The sequence below is a fragment of the Equus asinus genome, unplaced genomic scaffold, assembly GCF_041296235.1.
Source record: "Equus asinus isolate D_3611 breed Donkey unplaced genomic scaffold, EquAss-T2T_v2 contig_2, whole genome shotgun sequence".
Lineage (NCBI taxonomy): Eukaryota > Metazoa > Chordata > Mammalia > Perissodactyla > Equidae > Equus > Equus asinus.
In genome coordinates, this window is record NW_027224849.1 from 1,116,594 (window position 1) to 1,142,135 (window position 25,542).

Below are 25,542 nucleotides of genomic sequence, written 5' to 3' on the forward strand. Positions count from 1 at the left end.
TACCTTTGCCTTCCAGCTCAAAACACTCAGATGGGGGCTGGCCCAGTGGCGCAGCAGTTAAGTGAGCATGTTCTGCTTCAGCGGCCCGGGGTTCACCAGTTCGGATCCCAGGTGCAGACATGGCACCACTTGGCAAGCCATGCTGTGGTAGGCGTCCCACATATAAAGTAGAGGAAGATGGGCACGGATGTTAGCTCAGGCCCAGTCTTCCTCAGCAAAAAGAGGAGGATCGGCAGATGCTCAGGGCTAATCTTCTTCAACAAAAAAAAACAAAACTCTCAGACACTTCCATTCCATGACCCCATTCATTTTATACTGCTGTTGTTGCCTTCGGAGGGTTTGTAAAAAGAAATAAAATCGCCGCCTTATGATGATTCACACAGTCAGCGTGTTGAGATTTGCCCCCCATACGCCCCTTTCCTGCATCTCCGACCTGCGTCAGGAGCACTTGGCTTCTGCCTGACGCACGGTCCCCCGCACATCCTGGACCAGCGTCTGCTGACAGTGGCCGGCTCGCTTTTGCTTTTCTTCCGTTTTGGTCTCAAACTGTCTCCATGTTGGTTTTGTGTGGCAGACACCTCCCGGGAGGTGGCGTTTGGGCGAAAGGGCAGCCGCTCTCCTCCAGCTCTGGCCCCTGCATTTCTGTCGAGAAGCTGGCTGCAGGGCTCCTGGGTCGCTCCTTTGGAGACGGTCCCCTTTTCTGTTCCGTTCCGTCTCCTTGTGGCAGGTTCTGAGGATCTGCCGCTGTCTTGGGTGTTGTCCCGTCTCGTCGTCCGGTGTGCAGTGTGGGTCGCTCCAAGGACTCCTGCTTGGGGTTCCTTGGGCCTCGGGTCTCAGGATGTGTCTCCAGCTCTGCAGCTGCAGGCTCAGCACCTGCGTCTCCTCCCTCCCGGGGCACGAGTCCCTCCCAGCTGTGCTGCTCTGCTCTCCAACCCAGAAAGCAAGTGTGTTTCCTGTTCTTCTGGACGTTTTATTTGGGGCTGTCTTAAGTCTCCTCACTCTTGCATCTTCAAGCCTCTCCCTGTCTTGATATATGAAGCGTGTCGGCTCTCATTCTCAACAACGTCAGAGTCCGGAGTCTTCGCCAGCCCAGCTGCTCCCTGCTTGCTGGCTCTCCCCCATGGTGCCTTCCTTTCATGTGTGTTTGTGCATTTTGATCATGAACGCCTCACTTTCCTTGGAACTTGGGGCGTTTTCTGAGTCCCGAGTTGAGGATGGTTCACCTCAGCACATCTTGCTGCTTCCGGGCACTGCTGATCTGTGGCAGCCTGACGTCGTCGGCTGGAGGGTTTGGGGACCAGGCACAGGATGTACATTTGGTTTGCACACTTGACTGGGAGTCTGCTGTGAGCTCTCGGGAGCTTTGCCACCACCCCTGCCCGCAGCCCCTTGATGCAGCACCAGCTTTCAGGCCTATGATTGTCCTTTCCTTCCTGGGGTCAGAGGTTGGTGGGGATTTATTTCCACTTCATTCTTCTCGCTGCAGGGGCAGCCCCCAGGATCCCGCTCAGGGGGCAGCCTCCGTCGAGGATGCTGGATGTTGCCTCCTGTCCCCGAGCTCTGCAACACTGTGAGGTGACGGTCACTTCACCCCCTTGAGTGCACTCCCTGAAGGCAGCGCCTGTCCAGCCTCTCCTGGCCTCGCTGGGTGCCCCTTCCCAGCGTCCGTGCCCTGAGAGTCCTTCCTCTCTTGCCAGTCCGTGAGGCACTCAGGAAGATGTTTGTCAAGTGCTCTCCCCAGCATTTCCAGCTGCCTTCCTCAGAAGGGCTGGTCCGGGTACCTGGGTCTTGACAGGGCCGCAGAAAGAGCACACATGTTAGCATTTACTTCTCCCTGAGTCGATCCTGCAAGTCCAGCACCAGAACTGGGTCATCCAGTGTTGCGCTGTGCCTCAGGGAGTGAGTTGGTGGGAGACGCTTGCTTCCCCATGAGTGTGAGAGACATGGAAGGTTCCAGGCTGGGAGAGACTCACTGTGGACAGAGGGAAACAGAGTCATGTGGCCAAGTTCTCTGAGGTAGCAGCTTTCCGAACACAGCGAAAGGTGTTTTCCTTTCAGGGGAGCTCTTTGGGATGTGCGTTCCATCACTGCATATTGCTGGGGGCCTGCTCTGTGCCAGGCACTGGAGGGTAGCTGCACCTTCTAGTTGGGATGACAGAAAAGCCTACAGAGCCTGACTGGGATGACAGTACCTGTGAAGGGGCGGCAGGTGGGGTGGGATGTGTGTTCTGTCAGGGATGACCTTGTGACCTGGGGTGAGGTTCCTGTGAAGGGGCGGCAGGTGGGGTGGGATGTGTGTTCTGTCAGGGATGACCTCGTGACCTGGGGTGATGGTTCCTATGAGGGGGCTGCAGGTGAGGTGGGATGTGTGGTGTGTAGGATGACCTTGTGACCTGGGGTGATGGCTCCTGTGAAGGGGCAGCAGGTAGGGTGGGATGTTTGTCCTGTCAGGGATGACCTTGTGACCTGGGGTAACGGTTACTATGAGGGGGCGGCAGGTGGGGTGGGATGTGTGGTGTGTCAGGGATGACCTTGTGACCTGGGGTGATGGTTGGTGTGAGGGGACGGCAGGTGGGAGTGGGCTCAGGCGGGGGGTGTTGTGTTGTCTATTGATGACATGCTAGTGGCAGGTGGGATCTGATCATGGTCTTAGATGAGGTAAGGCAGTGTTTGTGGGGCGCCTGGGAACAGTAGGCACAAAGGCCCTGAGGTGGGCAGTGACAGGGGCAGTCATTAGCGCCTCCACACACCCGCTGTGCCCCAGGGAGCTGTGGTGCAGTGGTTCTCAAACTCCTGACCCAGGGGACCGTCCTCCTGTACCAGCGTGTTGGTGGAAGGGACGTGTGGCACCCTCAAGGGAAGCCCTCCTGCTGGCAGCAGCCAGTGTGGCCATGCGGGGTGTCTGCAGGGCGCTGTCAAGAGCACCAAAGACCTGTGGTTGTGTCTTTGCCCCTAAGTTTGTAGCTGTCTCCCTTCCTCCCTCCCTCCATCTGCCAAATTCCCCCCAAATTCCCCCCGTCCGCATGGCTCTGACCACAGGGGCCGTCTCTCACTGCGCAGCCCATGTGGGCGTCCTCCCTCCACCATGGTCAAGCTCCCCAGGCAGTAAGCTCGCTCGTGTCCCACTCTGCTCGTCCTGTGCTGCTGTCCAGAAGGTCATGTCTCATGGAGCTATGCGTGTGTCCTCGGGGCCAGGCCTCAGGGCCCGGAGCAGAGGAAGACAGGAGCTCTGCTGTGTTCCAGGGTCAGAAGGACCCGGGCTGCCGCACGAGGCGAGGGGTTCCTGGAGATCAGCGAGCTGTGTGTCCACCCCCAGGAACAGACACACGAGCTGAGGCAGAGACAGGCCCTCGCGTGGCAGCCCTGGGCGTGGAGGCCTCATGCGTGTGTGTGCGTCTGTGTGTGTGTCTCCATCGCGACCAGCAGGCCCTTCCCCGCCAGTCCTGACTGGGAGGCCCATTTGGCTGTTGGGCCCCATCCCCTTCCTGTTCCTGCCCCTGGAGACAAGCGGACCAGCAGACGGTGGGGGATGGAGAAGGAGGAACAGGTGACTGAGCCGGTGCCATCGCTGTCGTGGGAATCTCTGCGCCATGTGCTCAGGAAGCGGGTAGAAACCGTCAGATGTGGTTCATCCCGTGCAGTGTGAATACTGCCTCCTAGAGTGCTCAGTCTTTGCAGCTTCGGAAGACACGTTGGCGCGTCTCCACCCACAGAGGTTTGGTGAACTTGCTCCTGACGCGTGGTTTCTGCCCCTTGCGAGGCCCACACAGGACCTGGGGCTCCCCGTGCCCTTGGCCCAGGCTGGCCCCTCTGCCCGGGTGGCCCATCAGCTTCTCCCTCTCGGACTGCGGCCGAGCCTGCATCACGGGGGCCCGGTGTCCATCCTCCTTGGAACTGGCCCCCCCATGTCCTTCTCTATACCTCTGGCCTCTCCTGTTGTCCGAGGCCTCCCCGCCCAGCAGGGCCATGGGAGGGTCGATGGGCCACTGTACAGACCTCAGACGTTGTCCCCGTGGTGCCGGTCGTTCTGAGTTCGTGAGCACAGGGCACGTGCTCAGATGTCATAAAGTAGCTCCCAGTGCTGCCTTGGACCATCTGTTAGACCAACGAGAGAATGAAGCCGACTACAAACGTGATCTAAAAACTCCCGTGTGGTGACAGACGTCACAAAGTAAATAAAAAGACGTGGGGCCTGGGGACGGAGGACAAAACTCACAAAGCCGAAGACACGTGCCGCCCTGGGAATGGTCAGAGGAGGAACAGAAATGACGGCACAGCGTGGAGTAGAGAAGGGGCAGGGAAGATGGTGTCCTTGCCTTTTAGACAAATGAGGAGATGCTCCACCTGGTTCAGAGTACGGTGGGGGTGGAGCATGATGCCTGTGTGGTGTCTTAGTTCCCCCAGACGGCGGAACCTCAGTTTGACAGCGCCCTCTGCTGACGGGGCAGGAGGGAATGCGGTGTCGGAGATGGTGGTGGCCCCCGGAGCTCCTCCCGCAGGAGCACGTGGACGAGCCACACTCTTGCGGTGCTGAGGCCGTGCCGGCTGCCTCCCTGTGCTCCCATTCAGATTGGGGCCTTTGTAAGCTTCTTGCACTCGCTCACCTTTAAACAACGCAGGACAGGCGCCTAGCCCGTGGTGGGGACCGCCCACCTTTAGGACTGTGGTGTGTGCAGACACCAGCACCAGGGACACCAGGCCCCCAAAGCCCCCTCAGGAGGTGCTTGCATGTATCCTCACGCCTAGGACAGGAGCCACGAGCACTCGCTGCTGCTGCTGCTGCTCCACAAAGGGGCATGCTGGCCTCCCGCCCTCCCCTCACGTGTGGTGGCGGCCGGGTCACCGCGAGGTCACCAGGGCACAAAGGCCACGTTACTTCCCCAGGCAGAGCCGCCAGGACCCCAGGGCAAAGCCTTGCTCGCGGATCCCAGCCTGGATTCGCATCTGCGTAGACTGCGGATTCATGAGGAGGTCTGGTCGCCACGCGTGACTTGTGCAGATGAAGACAGACTTCCTCGTGAGTGTCCAGCGAGGTTCCAGAGCTGTCGCTTGGCAGCCCTTGGGCAGGAAATGTCCCTATGTCTCCACAGGAGGGGGGCACAGATAGTGGGCGTGAGCGACACAGGGCCTGACACCACATGTCCAGGACGCCCCAGTGAGCCCACCCCGCTGCTTTCAGGGCTTCGTGTGGTGGAGTCAGCATCACGCCGTCGCCAGCTGGAGTGTGCCTGTGGCCATCCAGGGGGAGGAGGGCACCCATGGGGACGCTCGGGCCAGCCAGGGGGGCGAGGGTGAGCCTCGTGGTGGATTGCTGTGCACTGACAGCCGCAGGAAGATTTGATTTAAGTTCTTTGTCACGTTCTGTCCATTTTGTCAAAGTCCATTTCTCAGGACCGGCCTGAGTATTAACTGTGTAACGGGTCTGGCAGAAGCCGGCTGACACGGTGACAGCAACCTCGTTTTCAGGAATCACACCTGGTCGTAGGCGAGAGGCCGAGCAGTGTGTCTGCATGGAGGCGTAGCAGCGCTGTCATCCCTCTTCCTTGTCCTTTCCCAGGTGACCAGGTGCGCGGCCTCCTAGCGCTGACCAGCAGCGAACGACGTCCCTGTGACTTAGCAGCCCAGGGGTCTGTGTCAGCCCAGCCATGGACTGGGGAGAAGGCACATGGTTGACAACGGCTCCAGAACCAGCCCAGGGGCAGCCACCCCACAGTGTAGGTGCCCTGCCCTCTGCCTGGAGCGCCAGACTCCTTGTGCCTCAGTTTTCCCACCGTGAATACAGGATGCTGGTGGCACGTCAGTCACAGATCGTCCTGAACGCGGCAGTTGAGTGAGATGGCTCATGGGAAGATGTGGTCGGTGCTCAGGAAACACCAACACCGTATTGCACAAAGGTACAAGGGCAGCGACTGTGGCCGACAGCTCAGGGCATTGGGCTCGCAATTCATTCCGCCTCGCGGGAGAGAAGAAAAGAGAAAGACGGGAAAACGGAACCACCGCCACAAGGCAAGGAAACAGGCACTCAGGGGCCTGCCCCGGGGGCACAGCAGTTAAGTTTACAGGCTCCGCTTCGGTGGCCTGGGGTTCGCGGGTTCGGATCCCAGGCGCAGACCTAGCACCGCTCGTCAAGTCACGCTGAGGCGGCCTCCTTCATATGAAGTAGTAGACGATTGGGACAGATGTTAGCTCAGTAACAGTCTTCCTCACAAAAAATTAAAAAAATGAAAAATGGCCCTCAGTCTTTGTTCCAGAAATCGAGGGGAAAAGTTATCTTCCTCAAAGCGAATCGTGGGCACCCCCAGCAGATCTGTTGAACCGAACCCTCTCCTTCCAAGGAGGCAGCTCTGGGTGTGGCTTCCCCTCCCGCCTGTCCCTGGGCCACGGTGGGTGTGGTTTTGGCTCAGTGCTGCTGTGCAGGGCTGTCACATCAGGACTCAGTGATTCTGACACTGTAACCCAATCCCCGTGGAACAGGACATCCCGGGCTGGGAGGAGGGGGATCAGCCTGTGTCCCTGGGTGCTGACTCGGGCCGAGTCTCGTGAAGGGTGGGCCCGAGGTCATCGTCCAGCCTTTGCTCTGCTCTGAGGCTTAGTCCACAGTGTGGTCCTCGTGCTTCCCACCGTCCATGGCAGATCCACCTCGCTCAGCACAGCCGGCCTGCAATAGGTGCCGGAGCCTCAGGGCCGCCCTTTGCAGCCTCTCCTTTCTGATCACCGTGCCGTCCACATCTGCCTCTCGGCTCTCAGCACTGAGGTGACCCTGCGTCAAACCCCTGACTGTTTTATTTGCCCTGTTGTGATCACAGGGCTCATTGTCGTGCGTCTGCAGGCTCTCCCCATAGCCCCCCAGTACAGCAGACTCAGGACAGCAACACCTCTGGACGTGTTGCTGTCGTCTGTGGGTCACGTCAGTGGGGCAGGACAGAAAGCGTTTACAAGTGACTCCTCCTCCTAGTGCTGGAGGGAAAACAGACAGGTGACACAGGGCGTCCCGGGACATGACTGAGGGGACGCGAGGCCGTCCCGAGATGTGACTGAAGGGGACATGGGGCCATGCTGAGACGTGACTGAGGGGATGCGGGGCCACCCTGAGACATGACTGAGGGGGACATGGGCCCCTCCCGAGACGTGAGTGAGGGGGACGAGGGACCGTCCCGGGACGTGAGTGAGGGGATGCAGGGCCGTTCTGAGACGTGACTGAGGGGGACGTGGGGCCATCCTGAGACGTGACTGAGGGGACGTGGGGGGCCACCCCAAGACATGAGTGAGGGGGACGTGGGGCCATCCCGAGACGTGACTGAGAGAACATGGGCCGTCCCTGAGATGGACTGATGGACTGAGGAGGACACTAGCCGGTCCCAGAGGCTGCAGCTGGGTGGTGAAGAGGCCCCCGTTGCAGGACGAGATGTGTAGGACACCCGCAGGTTTCAGTGGGGAGCCGTGTTGACTGTGTATCCTGGTGGCAAATTGGTAGTGCTGTTGGTGTCTGGTGTTCCAGCCCCTGGTCCCTGTGGCATGAGGCGGTGGCTGCATGAGCTGTGCTCTGTCACTCGGCCTTGGGGAGGGTGGCTGACATGTGAGTGCCCCGTGGCGCATGGAGGGGACCCCCCACCTGTGCGTTCGGGCCTGCTGGCGGTGCCATTCCTCTGGGTAAGAACCACGCTGTGCCCGGTCACTGGGCCGGCCCTGAACCCTCTGTGGTGTTTCCTCGGCCTGCTGTGTTGTGTGTGTGTCTCCTGCACGCTCAGGGTCTGCAGGTCCTATGTGGTCCCGTGGTGTCCCGTGTGCATTGGGTTCCCCAGACCTTGTTGAGTTGGGGACCCTCACAGTGCACTCTCCTGACCATCTGCCCACTCCCGGCCCCATCAGCCCCCGTGGCCTCAGGCATTGGGTTTTTGCTGCTCAGTCCAGTCCTTCCCCAGTAGGACGCTGGGCTGTTCCTGCCTCCTGAGACTGTGGCCTCGTGTCCCCAGCCCTAGAGAATGTAGGGTGTAGACCGGAGATGCGTCCATGGGCCAGACTGTGCCTCCCCGTCACTGCCCGTCGAGGCCGACCGGGTGCCTGGTCCTCGGCGGCCGTCTACGACCCGGCTCCCAGGAGCTGTTTCTGGCCCCAGAAGGCCTCTCCTGAGTCAGCAGGGAGATGCTGCTGAGTCCTGCTGGGCGACCGTGCCCACCGTAGTGGGAACAGCGAGCCTCATGGGCTCGGCCTCAGAGGAGATTCAGAGCCTCTCCCCCCTCGGTGCTGCAGACCCGGCCTGGGGCCAACTTTCGGCAGTCATTCCTTAACCGGGTCCACTGAACAGCTCTTTCTGCTTGGGGGCATTTTAAACAACCGTGTTTTATATACAGAGTCCCCCCTTCCGCCTGTAACGACAGCCCCACAGCAGGTCAGCTCCCTGAATCCCCGAGGGCACGTCCCGACACCACTGTGTCTTGGAAAGCATGTCAGGAGGTCAAACTTCTCCGAAGTAGTTGCTGCTGAAGGTGCTGGCTTCACTTGGGGTGGCTCAGCTGCCGTTCTGCCTTCTGGCGAGAAAGAGGCTGCAGGGCCAGATCCTTTCCCGGAGGGCCATCCCAGGTCAGGTGACAGACGTACGTCCCATTCTCCGGGAGGCACACGTGGGAACCAGCGACTGCAGGTGTGGGCCCCAAAGAGAGGCCACACCTGTCCTGGCTGTGAGCGAGCGCCATTGACGGCCCGCCTGGAGGACCCTGACCCCAGGAGGACTGCGGGGCAGGCTCCCCACAAGGACCTGTGCCAGCCTCCCTGGCAGCCTGGGCCGTCAGCTGTCACTGTTGCGGGGTCACACTGAGGCAGGGCTGGGGGAGGCTCAGCAGTGTGGATCAGTGGTATGTGACGCTCTCTTGTGGTGTGTGACCTTTCGGATGCGGGTGGCCTCATGGCTGGAGTTGGCCCCCAGGATTGTCTGGCGTTCTGTGCACATTGGGGTTCCGTGGCCCCGTGCGCTCACTTTGAGAACGGTGCCGCCCCTGTCTGTTACGGGTTCATGTGAGGACGATGTTTCCTGTTCCCAAGTCCTCACCACCTGTCTCATTTCTCAGGTCCAGACAAAGGAGGAGCCCCTGCCACCAGCCAGCAGCCAGAGCATCCCCACCTTCTACTTCCCCCGAGGCCGTCCGCAGGGGACAGTGAACGTCGATGCCGTCATCGCCAAGATTGAGCGGACCTTCGCCCAGTTTCCGCACGAGAGAGCCACCATGGAGGACATGGGCAAGGTGGCCAAGGTGGGTGCCCTGCGTGCTGCCTCTGGGCAGCACCACGTTCACGGGTTGGTGCTTGTGTTCTGTTTTCAGGATCTGAAACACAGTGGAGACTCTGTATTAACGGTTGTGCCAAATATTGAAGACAGACATGCCTGTGCGTTGTTGCCCTCCCAGATGGAGCAGCGTTCACCTTTGCATTTTTTAAGCAACTGATCCCCTGAGGTCCAGCCTGGGCCTTCCTCTCCGCCCTCCTGCCCCGTGTCTCTCCCTGTGTAGGGTGGGTGCTAGTGGACCCACAGTCCATGCGCAGCAACATGTCGATTTTGAACTTAGCCTAACACATGATCCCCCGTGCATTGTCTCACCATTTGGTTTTGAAATTCGGTGGCATGTCTCCAGGCCATCCATGTTGACATGTGTAGACACACGTAGACGAGCACAATCGTGGTTTCCCACATCGCCTCAGCCGCGTGGGAAGGCTCCCGTGTAGCCGGCGGCTGGCACGGCCCCTCCTGGGTGCTGGCGTTGACGCGTCCCGCTCCCCCATGGATCGGGCTGCCTTGGGCTGTGCTCCTGAGCTCCGCCTTCAGGCCGCATTGGGGTGCTTGTGCTTCCCCTTTGCCCCTGTGCTTCCGGGGTGCTTTCTCTCTCTTTCTTCATCCCCACCCTCCCCTCTGGAATGTCTCTTCCTATTCTGGATGCTGACCCTCCGTCCATGTGTGTTGTGAGCAGGTTCTGTTCCACCTGCTGAATGGTTCACGTGCTTCCTTTTGCTTGCAGTTTTTAGGGCTTGTCCTCTTTTCTTGTTGGAACTGCTTTATTGAGATATAACTCTCGGACCACAGTTCACCCATTTAAAACGTACAACTCAGCACAATGCAGTGTATGCCCGGAGTTGTGCAGCCATCATCGTAGTCAACTGGAGGACATTTTTGTCACCCCCTAAAAGAAACCCTGTACCCTTTAGCTGTCATCCCCCCTCCCCCACCCCCAACTAATCCACTTCCTGTCTCTGTAGGTTCGAGTATCCTGGACATCTTATGTAAACAGATCCATACCATGTGTGGCTTTTTGTGTCTGCCTTCTTTCCCTCAGCACACAGCCAGACCCGGGCGACACTGGGGGCTCGGCTCCAGGCCCCCACAACAAAGTGAATGTCACCATAAAGCAAGTCACACGAATTGTTTGGTTTCCGAGTGCAGATAAAAGTTAGGTTTATGCTATGCTGTAGTCTAAGTGGGTGATAGCATTATGACTAAAGAAAAGTGCATACCCTAATTAAAAAATACCATATTGCTAAAAAATGCTAACCAGCACCTGAGCCTTCAGCAAGTCATCTTCTCTTTGCTGGTGGAGCATCTGGTGAAAAACGCAATAAAGCAAAGCGCGGTAAAGCGAGGAGCAATAAAGGAAGTGCTTTATTGCAAAATAAAGCAAAAATACAAGCGAGCCTGTGTTTTCAAGGTTCGTCTGTATTGGGGCGTGTGTCAGTGGCACGTCCTTTCAGCGTCCCGTTGTGCATTTATCCATTCATCAACTGATGGACGTCTGGGTTGGCCCACCTTTGGGCTGTGGTGCACAGGGCTGCTGGAACACGCGTGTGCGAGTCTTGGTGTGCAGGTGTAGGGTTCTCTCAGATATACACACCTAGGAGTGGAATTGCTGGGACACATGGCGACACCATGTTTAACGCTTTGAGGAGCCACAAGACCATTTCCCAAAGCAGCTGCCCCATTTTGCATTCCCACCGGCAGCGTAGGAGGGTTCCGATCTCTCACACCCTCGCCAGCACTTGTGTCTTGCTGATTGTAGACAGCGTGTCCTAGGGGGCACGAAGTGTCTCCTGGTGGTTTTGACTCGCATTTCCCTGAAGACTGTCATGTTGAGCAGCTTTTCATCTGCTTATTGGCTATTTGTGCATCTTCTTTGTAGAAATGTTTGTTTAGATCCTGTGCCCGTTCTTTAACTGGATTGTCACTTTATTGTCCAATTGTAAGAGTTCTTTATATATTCTAGATTCAAGTCCCTTATCCAATACTTGGTGTGCATTTTTTCCCATTCTCTGAGTTGTTTTTTCTTTTTTTTAATTATATGTACTCAGCACCTGAAAAACTGAGAATTGACCTGAGTCTTTTTTAACCTTTTCTTTTTTGCTGAGGAAGACTGGACCTGAGCTAACATCTGTGCCAGTCTTCCTCTATTTTGGATGTGGGCTGCTGCAACAGCATGGCTTGTTGAGCGGTGTGTAAGTCTGTGCCCAGGATCTGAACCCACCAACACTGGGCCACTGAAGCAGAGTGTGCAAACTTAACTACTGTACCACCAGGCTGACCCCTTTTTTCAGTTTTTGATAGTCTTCCATGATGCCAAAAAGTTTTTGTTTGTTTGATAAAGTTCACTTTATCTGTTTTTTCATTTGTTGCCCGTACTTTTGCCGTCATATCCAAGAAATCATTGCCAGATGCAAGGTCATGAAGATTTGCTTTTGTTTTTTCCTGAGAGTTTCTAGTTTCGGCCTTTACGTCTAGGTCTTTGATCCATTTTGAGTTAATTTTTGAATATAGTGATGCAGCGGTCAAACTCCATTTTTTACGTCTGGAAATCCAGTTGTCTCAGCACCAAGGCTGAAGAGACCATTCTTTCCCCGTCCAGCGGCCCTGGCCCCCTTGTTGAAAATCAGTTCCCCATAAATATGAGGGTTTAGTACTGGATTCTGATTCTAGCCCTTGACCTGTCCTTGTGTCTTTATGCCAGTTCCACCCTGTCTTGATTACTGCTGCTTTGTAGTCGGTTTTGAAATGGGACGTGTGAGTCCCTTCTCAAGCTTGTTTTGGCTCTCCGTGGACCCTTGCAACTCCTTATGGATTTTAGGGTCAGCTTGTCAGTTTCTGCAGAGACGCCAGCTGGGGTTCTGCTGGGCTCGCGTTGACTCTGTAGATCGGTGTGGGGAGTATGGCCGTCTTACTACTGTCTTCTCATCCGTGTACATAGGACGTCTTCCACTCATTTAGGTCTTAGTTTCTTTCGAAGATGTTTTGTAGTTTTCAAGTATAAGTTTTGCACATCTTCTGTTAAATTTGTTCTGAAGCATTTTATTCTTTTTGATGCTATTATAACTGGAATGCTTCTCTGAATTTTATTTTCAGCTTGTTCATTGCAAGTGTATAAAAATGCAATTAATTCCTGTGTACTGATCTTGTATCCTGCAGTCCTCTGAACTCATTTATTCGTTCTAATAGTGTTTTAGCGTATTCCTTAGGATTTTGTGTGTACATGATCATGTTACCTGCGGCTAGAAATAGTTTCGCTTCTTCCTTCCCGGTGTGGATCTGTTATTTCCTCGTCGCGCCCGACTGCTCTGGGAAGAACCTGTAGCGTGGTGTGGTGTTGATGTCCGAGAGTGGAGGTTCTTGATCCTGCCCTTGGGAAAAGCATCCAGTCCTTCACCGCTAAGCATGCTGTGAGCGTGGGTTTTCACAGATACCCTTTATCGGGTTGGGGACCTTCCTTTCCATTCCTGGTTTGGTCAGCGTTTTTATCAAGAAAAGATGTTAGCTTGGTCGGATGTTTTTCCTGTGTCTGTTGAGAGGCCCGTGTGGTTTGGTTCTTTATTCTATGGATGAGGTGCATTACGTGAGTTGGTTTTTCCAATGTTAAACCAACCTTGCGTTCTGGAGCAAATCCCACTTGGCCATCGTGTGTGGTCCTTTTTCTGCGTGGCTGGATTTCACTGGCTGGTATTCTGTGGATGGTTTTTGTGTCCGTATCCAGAAGAGATACTGGCTGGCAGTTTTCCTGTGATTCCTGTGTCTGGTTTTGGTATTAGGGTAACACTGGTCCAAGAGGAAGATCGGAAGTGTCCCCTTCTCTTCTGTTAGAGATCGCCTTTTTAAAGTATGTTTTTAAATTTTGTTTTATAAGTATGTAAAAACGTACATGGTTCCAAGGTCAAAACTCACAAACCAGATATATTCCCATAAGTCCAGAGTCTACCCCTGTCTGTTCAACTCTGCTCTCTTCCTCCCCCATAAGTAACAGTTTTCATAAATTTGGCTTATCCTTTATTTTTTAATATGAGCAAATACCTACAAATATACATCTGTGTATGTACACACATATTTAATTTCTTCCCTTTCTTGGATGAGAAGTAGCACGCTGTTCTATGCTTGGGTGTGTTCTCTCTGAACATTATGGGTGGCGATCACTCCCCATTGGCGAGGTGGTCCTCGCTTGGCATGTTCGTGTGGGAGCATGAAAGTGACCCCACGAGCTGAAACCTGTGTAGCTTTTCTACTTCTTTGGCGGCTTTCTCCGGGCACGGTTGCTGGGCGAGAAGCAGTGGGTGTCTGCTGTGGACAGTTTGGTGAGCTCCAGTGGGCCTGTCAAGCCGTCAGCACAGTCAGCATGATGAGCGTCTCCACTGGCCCCTAAACTCTGCTTCATTCTCATCCCTCCCGCCCCCAGCCCCAGGCTCCCTGTGGTCACTATTGATTAGGGATTTCTAGAATTGTACATAAACTAAATCATACTGCAGATACTTTCATTCTTTTTATGGTGGTAAAATTCACATAAAGTTCCACCAGCATTTTAACCATTTTAAGATGTACAATTCAGGGGCCTTTATTTCATAGACAGTGTTGCACAACCATTACCACTGTCTGGTTCCCGAACATTCACATCCCCCTACAAGGGAATCCCGGGTTCTGTAGCAGTCACTCCCCATTCCCCACGCCCAGCCCCTGGCAACCATGAGTCCCCTTTCTGTCTGTGGATTGGCCTGTTGTGTTTCAAAAAGATCTGGGCAAAAGTTTTGATACAAATGAAAATAAAACCAAACCCACCTTCCCTAAGCGTCATTTTTTAAGAACAGCCAGAGAAGTGTGATGGTTTGGTGCCTAAGCTTCCTTTCCTGCTGAAATTCTCATCCAGCCTGGCACCAACCTGAAGGAAATCACCTCACTCCTCATGCTCATCGCCCTTCCCTCTTGGGACCTGGGACCTTCCTCCCAGGACCGTGGGGTTAGGGGCTAATAATGGAAGTGAAGTCACTTAGAAAACACAGAAAAGCAACTTTAGGAGATATGTCACTTCAGGTAATCTAATCCCATCCATCAAACAAAATCTGCAAGTGTTTGGTGGTGAGGATGTGGTCTATTTTCCAGAAATCACAGACAGCTTATATTGATTCCTGTGAAAACTTTTTCACCTCCTGTACAAGCTCCCATCCAACCCAAGTACGTTTCTTAAGTAGTCTCAACAGAAAAACTAACCTGAGAATGATTTAACGGGACTTTCAATTCTAAAAGATCCAGTGTCAAACGCTTTATGATCAACTTCCTTTGGCACCGCAGAGCCCACGGCCTCAGCACGCTCTCCCGGCTGCATCCTCTCTCTCATTGCCTTCTTCACAGCAGCGAGGCGACCCCCATCTGCGATCCCAGCATCATCATGTTTTGGTTCACTCGCTATACCCGAGACAACTTTTTCCTACAAAGAGAAATTATGACATTTACTAAAGCAACTCATTACCATCTTATAAGAAAAATGAATAAAGCATGCCTAAAATATTTCACACATCCATCTTATGCTTATCAAGTTCCTAGTATGTGCTAAACATGCTGGGGGTCAAAGGTAAAGGACAAAGTTCCTGCCCTCAAGGAGTTAGTTGTGGTTGTCGTTTAATGTAAACAAAGATAGGACCCTTCAACATGTCTAAAAACTGATGGAAAAGAGAGAACAAGGCTAACTGATGGGATGAGAGGTCAATGAATAAGAGATCTGGGGGAATGGTTCCAAAGTATAGATAAAAGATTAGTTTGATTTTAACTGTTCAGTAGTCTTAACGGTGGCCTATAAAATAATGTAGGAGAGAAACACTGGTGGTAAGGGGCAGAATTACAAGGCTCCGACATAATGCTGTCTTGACACAGCCGTTATCTGCGTCACTGATGGTGTTATGTCCCCAGGACTAAGCACCCGATAAGAAATGCGCACGGCAGGTCCAAATGTCCCAGCATCCTTCCTGTTTAACAGACTTGAAATTCATTCAATCAATCTCGTCACTGTCCTCAGGGCCTTTGTCATTAGTAAGACATTACTAACGTCTTACTAAGACATTACTTCATTAGTAAAATAAGGAGACTTCATTAGTAAAACAATCCTACAATAATCCTTTAATACTCTAACATCTTAAACTCCTAAGACAGAATTCAAAACAGAGTTTTTATTTGGATTACACAGCATAATAAAGTACCAGTTTAGAAACCTGATTTTACAACCAGAGGCATTTTTCTAAAATCTAAAAGAAAAAGTGGCAGGGCTCCAAGCTGGCTTGAGAAGTAGCAATTCTGAACCAAAAGCTTGGAGTTAAAATATTTTGGGAAAAAAATTAGTACAAATAGATAAGAATGGAATCTATCATGTCAACAAAGCCAATTTTACAGAGAAAATAGGAAATTTTACATGATAAAATTTGGGAAGAAGAGAGAGAGTCTAAGAGTCATTGTTCCTCTTTTCTACTTAAAAAGTTCTTTCATTTTGAAATATATCACGCACAAGAGTATAGAAAGCAGAGATGGCATAACCTGTGGGTTAAGAACATGGGTTCTGGAATGAGAAACCCAGCTCCACCCTGGGCACGTGCTCGAGTCTTCCTGGCCTCAGATTCCCCACCCGGGGATAACGGCACCCACCTCACAGGACTGTTGTGAGGATTAACTGAGTCAATGTGTGTGAGGGCCTGGGAAGCATAGTTGGCACATTATATAAATTATGTACTACTGCTATTATTACTGCAAAACAATGTATAGGTACAGTTTAAAGAATAAAACACACTGGTACATACCGTTACTTAGCAACTCAGAAGCTCTCAGGAGGACCAAATCCAATCTCAGCCCCACCTCCCCCGCCAGAAATAACCATCCTGAATTTTGTGTTGACCTTTCCTCACTCTTCAAGACAATCAGGACATTGTAATAGATGACACGTTTTGTGAAATGAAAAACCTGAAGCTAAATGTTTCTAAAGCTTAAATTCATTAAAGTAAAAGTCTATATTAGAAATCCACAAATTTACCTGAAACACATCTTTGCTCGTATTGCTGGCTTTCTCCCATCCACACTCCTCAAGTATGGTCAGATTGTTGAATTTCTGGCGTAGATCCTGTATCTGTTAATAAATGAAGCACAAGTTTATCAGATTAATGCTAACCATATTAAATTTACAAATTAATGCCCAAAAGCTTCAAACAAATTGACAACGACTTGGACTGGTGACATAAAATTAGACTGTCATTGTCAATTTTGTATTCAAATGAATTCTTATGGTAAAATTGTTCATTGTTATTTTATGTTAAAAATCTACATAAAGGATGTCATATGTGAATAACTCCCAAACTATTTTGATGACTAAAATGGTAGGAGAGATATCCTAAATTATACAGTGTGAACACAATCTCTCCGTTTTTTTTTTGTTTTTTTGTTTTTTTTTTACAGTTTATTTATCCCTTCTCCTACTGAGGAGCATATCCATTGCTTCCAAGTCTTGGCAATTATGAACAATGCTGCTATAAACATCTGTGCACATGTTTGTCTGGACACAGGTTTTCAGCTCATTTGGGCAAACACCAAGGAGCGTGACTGCAGCATCGTATGGTAAGACTCTGTTTAGTTTTGTAAGAAACTGCCAAACTGTCTTCCAAAGTGGCTGCACCATTTTGCACCCCCACCAGCTATGAATGAGTGCTCCTGTTGCTCCACATCCTCACCAACATCCGGTGCTGTCAGCGGTTTGGATCTTTGCCATTCTAATAAGTGTGTACTAGTGTCTCATTTTACTTTTAACTGGCAATTCTCTAAGGGCATATGATGTTGAGCATCTTATCTTTTCATACACTTACTTGCCATCCATCTGTCTTCTTTGATCAAGTGTCTGTCTGTTCAGTTCTTTTGTCCATTTTTAAATCAGGTTGCTTGTTTTATCATTGTTGAGTTTTAAGAGTTCTTTGTATATTTTAGAAAACAGTCCTTTATCAGATAGGTCTTTTGCAAAAGTTTCCCCTAGTCTGTAGCTTGCCTTCTCTTTCTCTTGACATAATCTCATTTTATTTTCATTTTTATTGTTTTGGTGAGGAAGATCGGCCCTAACATCTGTTACCAATCCTCTTCTTTTTTCGCTTGAGGAAGACTGGCCCTGAGCTAACATCTGTGCCAGTCTTCCTCTATTTTGTACGTGGGTCACCACCACAACATGGCTTGATGAGTGGTGTAGGTCCATGCCTGGGATCAGAACCCGCAAACCCTGGGGCAATGAAGTGGAGTGTGCCAAATTTAACCACTATACCACTGGGCTGACCCTGGCACAATCTCATTTTAAAGGATTCAAATAATATACATACTAGCAGGATGGGAATGTATGATCCCATCCTTCTGGTATTTCCAATCTCCTCAAAGTGGTAACCACTGTCAACAGTTGGGTAAATATGCTTTGAGTCTCTGTTTATACAAATAGGTACTCTATTTGCATTTATACAAATAGGTACTCTCAATCTCCCTTTCTCAAAAAAATTTAAATGTCAAAAAGACTCAGGATTACACTTATGACCAATTGATTTTCAACAAAAGTGCCAATGCAATTCAGTGAGGAAAAGATAGTTTTTTCCAACAAACAGGACTGAGAAAAGTGGATATCTGCAAGAAAAAATATGAATTTGGGCTCTTTCCTACACCATACACAAAAATGAACTCCAGAGCCAGCCCTGATAACCTAGTGGTCAAAGTTCAGTATGCTGTGCTTTGACAGCCCAAGTTCAGTTCCTGGGTGTGGAACCACATGACTTGTCTAGCAGTAGCCATGCTGTGGTGGCAGCTCACACAGAAGAACTAGTAGGACTTACAACTAGAATACACAATTATATACCAGGGCTTTGGGGAGGAAAAAAAAGAGAGGAAGACTGGCAACAGATTTGCTCAGGGCAAATCTTTCCTAGCAAAAAATAATTAATCACAACTTAATTTTTTTAAAAAATGAACTCCAAATGTTCACAGACCTAAGTGAAAGAGATAAAGCTTTTAGAAGTAAACATAAGATAAAATCTTTGTGACCTATGGTTAGGCAAAAAGAGTTCTTGGAAATAATGCCAAAATCACAACATTAAAAAAATTGATAAACTGAACTTCATCAAAATTAAAAACAGCTGTGTTCCAAAAGATACCATTAAGAAAATTAAAGAACAAGCCACAAACTGGGAGGAAATATTTGCAAATATTTCTGATAAAGGACTTGTATCCAGAATATACAAAGAACACTTACAACTCAATAATAAAAAGACAGACCCAATTAAAAATGGGCAAAAAGATTTGAATAGATATTTCACCGAAGACGACATACAAATGTCTAATAATAAGCACATGAAAAGATGCTGATCATCATTACTCATTAGGGAAATGCAAATCAAATCTACAATATGACAGTTCACACCCCACAGGATGGCCAATACTAAGAGAGACAGGAGCAAGCACTGGTGAGGATGCGGAGCAACAGGAGCTCTCACACACTGCTGGCGGGCACGTGAAAGGGTGTAATCAATTTGGAAAGCAGTTTGGCAGTTTCTTAAATAGTTAAACAGAAATTTACCACATGATCCAGCCATATCTACCCAAGTGAAAGAAAACATGCCCACATGAAGATTTGTAAGTGAATATTCATAGATTATTCGTAATCGTCAAATAGTGGAAATGTCCATCAACTGGACGATACAGACTGATGTCTCCATGAACCGCTACTCAGCCATGAAAGGAACAAAGTACAGGCATGTGCTGCAACATGGAGGAACCCCAGAGACACCACGCCGAGGGAAAGAAGCCACATACAAAAGACCACATATTGGGTGATTCTTAGAATGAAACGTTCAGAAAAAGCAAATCTACAGAGACAGTAAGGAGACTCGTGGTTGCTTGGGACTGGGAGTGGCAATGGGAACTGACTGAAAACAGGCAAGAGGCATCTTTCTGCGGTGAGGAAAACGTTCTAAGTTTGGATTGCAGCGACGGTTGCACAACTCTGTAAATTTACTAAACATCATTGACTTTTACACTTAGAATGGGCAGATTTTATCATATGTAGATTGTTTATCCTCAGTATAGCTCTTTAAAATAAATAAAAGCCCCAGGAGCCAACTTGAAGAGGCTCCCACTGGCCAAAACTGGGAAATGAGCATCACTAAAGATAATGACTGTAAAAGATGCCAACACAAATACTTTTAAATCCATAAAATAATTATGATACTAAGAAAGACAAAATTAATTGGTCACCATTGAAGGATGCTAGTGAACCAACTCATTATTATGTCAACTGGTCATAAAGTGACTCCATAAACACTATTCACTTCTGCGCCATATAATTACCAGAATATTGTGTTTCTTCACATTTTTCTCTAGACTTCATCATTGCTTTGCTTTTTGTTTGCTTAGTTTTTTAATGTATCTATCATCAATTTGCCTCTAAAGTCTGCACAGTATGTATAAATTCCCTCTTAATACAACTAGAAAAGCAAACCACTCGGGTATTCTGTTCCGTTCAGCCTCAGAGACAGTATCTCGCCGAGCCCCAGCCTCCTGCTCCAGTCTGAACAGCTGCTTCCTAAGCCTGCTGCTCACCCTCTTTACTCACCTCAGCCACAATTCCCTTAGACTTTTTGGGGATCTGTCCCAGCTCCTTCCCCTTTCTTGGCTTACTCCCTCATTTTTGTGAGGGCCGTTCTCAGTTTCCTGAGAAAGGGTGCCTGGGAGGTAAAATTTCAGACTGTGTGTGTCTGAAACATGCCTTTCCACACTCAAGCGTGACTGGCTGGGTATACAACACCAGGCTGAGTGTTATTTTCCCCGAGAAGTTCGAGGGCCTTGTTCTCCCAGCTTTCGATGTCGCTGTTGAGAAATCTAGGGATATTCTGATTTTTGACCTTTTGTATGAAACTTGTTTTTGCTCTCTGGAAGTTTCTAGATGTTTCTCCTCATCCCAAGAGTTGTACAATTATATTTCATTGTGCATTGGTGTGTGTCTACACTGACATACAGTGCTAGGCACTCAATGGGCTCCTTCAATCTGGAATTCAGGTCCTCCAGTTCCAGGAAAATGTCAAACTATTTCATTGATCATTTCCTCTCCACTATTTTTTCTGTTCTCTTTTTCTGGAATCCCTGTTATTTGGATATTATACTTCCTAGACTGGCCCCCTTAATATTCTTATCTAGTCTCTCCTCTTTTATCTCTCTCTTTTTTGCTCTAATTTATGGGAGATCTCAGCTTCATATTCCATCTTTCTAGTGAATCTTACATTTCTGCTCATATAGTTTTTAACTTCAAAGAGCTCTTGTTGTCGTTCTCTGAATGTTCTTTTTTGCATAGCTGTTCTCATTTGGCAGAAAAAATGCCTGGTCTCTTTGAGCATATTAACACTTGCTTTTAAAGTTCTTTCTCCTGGATCAGCCCACGGCCTCATCCAGACAGCTTCCTTCCTGTGCTGCTGCGGCCCCTTCTTCCAGGTTTCGGGCTGTCTGCAAATGTCTCATGGTTCTTGGCCACTGGTTCTTGAATTAGTATTTTATATGCTTATTTCTAAAATAAGCTCAAAAAGCTAGAAATTGTCATCTCCCTACCTTCACTGATTTTCCTAGTAACGGCCTCTATCAGCGCTTTCTACACCAGATTGGTATGAGGGCTATGTCTGACTCTGATAAAACTATAAACTCCTCTGGGGTAGAGAATGTGCCTATTTGTCAGCTCCTCATACAACGCCTGACACACAGCAGGGACAATAACTGCTCGATGGACCCAGCTACTGAAGACTCGTCCTCATTTTCGCACACATGGAATCATCACAGACTAGGCAACAGCTGAATAGAATCTCAATTTCCAACCCATATAGAAATTACCCTGACAGTATGCAGGAGGAGGGGACAGCAGCCATAAAATTTAGACAGTGCTTTACAGTTTGTAAAGGGGCTAATATCTCCTTTAATATTACAGATACCTAAGCAGCCTCTACTACTCCCATTTTACTACTGTTACCTCACTTCCAAAAACATGCGACTCGAAAGTTAAGCCATTCCAAATCCTGGCCACATACCTGAAGGCTGGCCATGTTCCAGAACCCATCCAGGTCTGCACAGGTGGTATCCTTTTTGCCTCATTTGTATTCCAAATTGTCCACCAGTTCTTCAAGCCGTTTGAATATTTCTGCCTTAAGGAGTCTTTTTTGACCAACTGCGAGGGGAATAAGATCTTCTGCTAAGGAAAAGATGAGATTTTTAAAAGCTAGAGAACAAAACAGGACCTTGATTGCAAGTCAGCCAGCTGATAAGACGACCTCACCCCAAATATCCTGGGGCTTCCAGAATCAAACTCTTACCTTAAAGCAAAACAAAAAAACATCGACTACAAAACTTTGTCATACAAATACTGAGCATTAACTGTCTGCTTCTGTTCCCACTAAAACGTAGCAATATTCATTCTCATATATGTTGCTACATAGTAAACAGCATTCTGCTCACCTTGTATTTTACAAGAATTCAACCTCAAACAACTCACTGTACATCAGCATCTAAGGACTTCACACAGCACACAAATGATTTTTTCTAAAAAGCTTCTCCAAATAAGATTAAGGAAATATCAGAAAATTTGTTCCATATTTATTTAGGTCATTTTCATTCAGAAAATATTTTGCATAATTAAACAATACTAGATATAGATGTCACTCAAAAAGTCATAAAAAATCTAACAATAAATAGGCAAACGTTTAACTCCCAGGAATGATTGCTAACATTCTAATTACTTACACCTTATAAGTCATCTACCATTTTAGCACAGAGATACTAGTGAACGTATGTTGAGAAATGAAAAGTCTTGCTATTTTGATTAACAAAACTATAAAGTTCGGCAACACTAGATTTTTGTTTCAGATAAATGTAGACATATTAAAATAAACAATGCAGAGCCACCCTGGTGGCCAAGTGGTTGGGTCCATGCACTCACCTTCAGCAGCCCAGGGTTCACTGGTTCAGATCCTGGGCCCAGACCTACACACCGCTCATCAGGCCATGCTGTGCTGGCATCCCACGCAGAAGAACTAGAATGACCTACAACTAGGATATACAGCTATATGTCAGGGCTTTGGGGAGAGGGAAAAAAAGGAGGAAGACTGGCAACAGATGTTAGCTCAGGGCCGATCTTCCTAAAAAGAATAAATACATAAATAAAATAAAATAAACAAAGCTAAGACAAAAAACATAAATGTTCCCTCCCCTTTGTTTGGAATCTATACTTCAAGCTTCCTTTCCCACTCAAGGCAGTCGGTCAATATTAATTCCTCTCTTTCATATCAGAGAATCTTTCTAAAATTATGACATGTTTCAGCTTTACAAATGTTTCTCATACTAATATCTAAGTATTAGCAATATGACACTTATACAATAGCGATTTTCCAGAGCTGATGCTTATTTTATGAACTGTGATATATTAAAATCCATAAATACAAGTTGATATCCTATACATGTCCATCTTTCTACACCTAAAACTTACGTGGATGGTTAATGCCAAGAGCAACTTTCCAAGCTAATATTTCTAGTTCTTTCCGTTCTCATTTATCAGAGATGAAACAGAAAGAACCAGACATGCCTGAGTTCTGTCTTTACTTCTGGTATTGCCCATGGAACTGAGACCAACCCAACTGCCCAGAGTAAGTTGAAGCTAAACCCTGTAAGACTGGAATTACAGTGTCAGGGCCTCACAGATTCTAATTAGTAGGCTTTGCTTGTCCAAGGGCGGTAGTTCTCAACACTGGTCAATTTTGCCCCCCAGGGGACATCTGGCAGTGTCTAGAGCACCTTTGTCACAAACCAGAGGAGTGCTACTGGTCTGGGACGTTACACAACATCCTGCGATGCAGAGGACGGCCCCACAACAAGAATTATCCAATCTGAAATGTCAGTAGTGCAAGTTGAGAAACCCCGGCCCAAGATAAATTGAATCTGTCTCTTTATAAAAAGCATCTTAGCAGGAGAAACTGAGGATAGTTTTTTTTCTTAGAAGAAAAAAATTAGCTGTTTATATCTAATGAAAACTTAATTAATGAGAAAGGAGACTTGTCTTAGATCCGACATTATTTAGTTGGGTAAATTGCTTATTATCTCAATGTCTCAGTCCAACAACACGGTGGACTAGCTCATCTCTAAAATCCCTTACAATCATAAAACCTTACGTTCTACAAACAGCTGAAGTGGCTCTGAAATATACTCATTCATAATAGAACAAATGAGTATTAAAAGTATAGGAAGATAATATTTCTCCTCTATTTGATTGTCAAAGCCCAAAAAAGTGGTTAGTACTGTATTGGAAAAGATGTGAGAATCTCCTTGCTACATTCACTCAAGAACATAGTATGTCATCATTTCCTGTGTGATGTGGAGCGTTGGGGCCTTTCTCCAGATGCAGTCCTCTGATCTGTGTCCAAGGCATTTAGGTGACATGGCTTTTAGGTTCCCAAACAGGAACTCTAATTTTCAGTCTTCATAGTTGGAGAAACATAATCCTATCTTATGATTTAGTGGGCCAAGGAGCCTACCATCATCTCCCTCTATCCTTCTTTTGTAAAATAAACATTAACTTAGTTTCTTTGTTTGAAAAAAAAGGTATGATAAAATAGGAACTCCCATATTTTGCTGAGGGAATGTAAATTGAGGTCTTTATTTATTTGCACAGGAGAGGATTGAAAAGCATCCAGGCTTGTTTTTTGCAGGCTTGACAGTAATACTACCAGACTGAACTCAATGGAAACAACCAGCAACAGGGACCTACTAAGTAAATCGTGGTGTAGCCATACAATTGGATACCATGCGGCCATTAAAACACACACAAAAACAGCATGAGAAAGTTCTTAAAGGACTCAAATGGAATATCTCCTACATTTAACATTAAATGAAAACAGAATAGTATGCTACTGTTTACATTTAAAAAAAGTTTATCTACATATGCATTATGTATCTCTGGAAGAATTCACAAGAAATGAATAACACTTGCCTCTGTGGAAGGTTCGAACTGTAGGGTTGGGAGCAGAGTTGGAAAAAAGGCTTCTCACTTGTACCTCTTTCTATCTTTTAAGTTAGCAACCACATGAATATACTAGCCATTGAAAAAGATTTTTAATTTAAAAGATAAATAAAAATCACTCAAGGTCAGTTTCCTCCTAATTCATCTACGTATTATATTAAGGTTAGAATAGTTTAATTTTGGTTTTAAATGTCTAGACATTAATACAAAATGCTTACACTGGGAACAAACGCACAGACCTGAAATGCAGCACATGTCGCTGCTGAGATGTCTGATCCTCCTTTATTTCAAGTGATGGGACTTCTTTTATTGGAAAGCCATGTAAATTTTCAGTAGTAGTTTCATTTTTATTTAAGACACGATCTATAGATTAAAGAAAACATTACATATACATTTCAAAGCAGCAACTCCTATAACGACATCCCCCACAAGACAAATTTCTTAAATCCTTCAATTTTTTCAACATTGAAATTTAAAATTGTAAATAAATTTAAAATTTAAATAAAATTTTATTTCTGCCTCAAAGATTTCATTCATCAGATCTCCTTTTACAGTGTCTCTCAATGTTCTTCATCTCTTGAAATTTACATTTCGGTCCCCCTCTCAGTCTGCAGTCCTCATTCCAGCTCTGTTTCCAGATAGCCCTCCCCATGCTTTTCCGTCTCTTCTGACCCTGAGATCACACCCTGAGCTACATGGTGAGACACATGGTGGAAAAGACTCTAAACGATCTCTGATAAACCATAACCCAGAGAAACAAGTAAAAAATTCATGAAAATACCATACCTGTGCTCCCAACTGTCAGAGAACTCAAAGGACGGCGTAATTCGTCGGAATCTTGATGTACTGAAGTTTCACTTTTGTGTGCCAACATTTCTTTTGTTACTTCTGGAGCCTCATCACTAAGCAAGAGCAAAAATACACTTCGTAAAACATGAACCCATACATCTCACTGAAGGATTTCAAAATTATGTTGTTTTTTAAAAACATGGGATAAAATAGAAATATGTTTCTGTTTTTTAAAACATGTCTAATCTAGAGGGAAAAACCGTAAACACCTCCAGCGGGAAGGCCCGTCTCTGCCCCCTGTGATGAGATCCACAGATGCAAAGCCCTCTCAACCGGACATACACACTTAGGAGTCTCAGATGCCGCAGAGCAGTTCTCGGTCAATCTGCCGCCAGCCAGCCTTTGGAAAGCAACCTTGCCATTT

General features: G+C 48.1%; 1 protein-coding gene across 1 annotated transcript in view; it reads left to right on the plus strand.

Moving 5' to 3' along the window:
• Positions 1 to 25,542, plus strand: part of LOC123284123 (serine/threonine-protein phosphatase 2A regulatory subunit B'' subunit beta-like) — a 55,521-nt gene that overhangs the window by 4,567 nt on the left and 25,412 nt on the right. Inside the window, exon 2 of the mRNA XM_070503554.1 lies at positions 9,066 to 9,248. Within this exon, the coding sequence (XP_070359655.1) occupies positions 9,066 to 9,248 (183 nt within the window). The remainder of the gene's footprint in view (positions 1 to 9,065; positions 9,249 to 25,542) is intronic.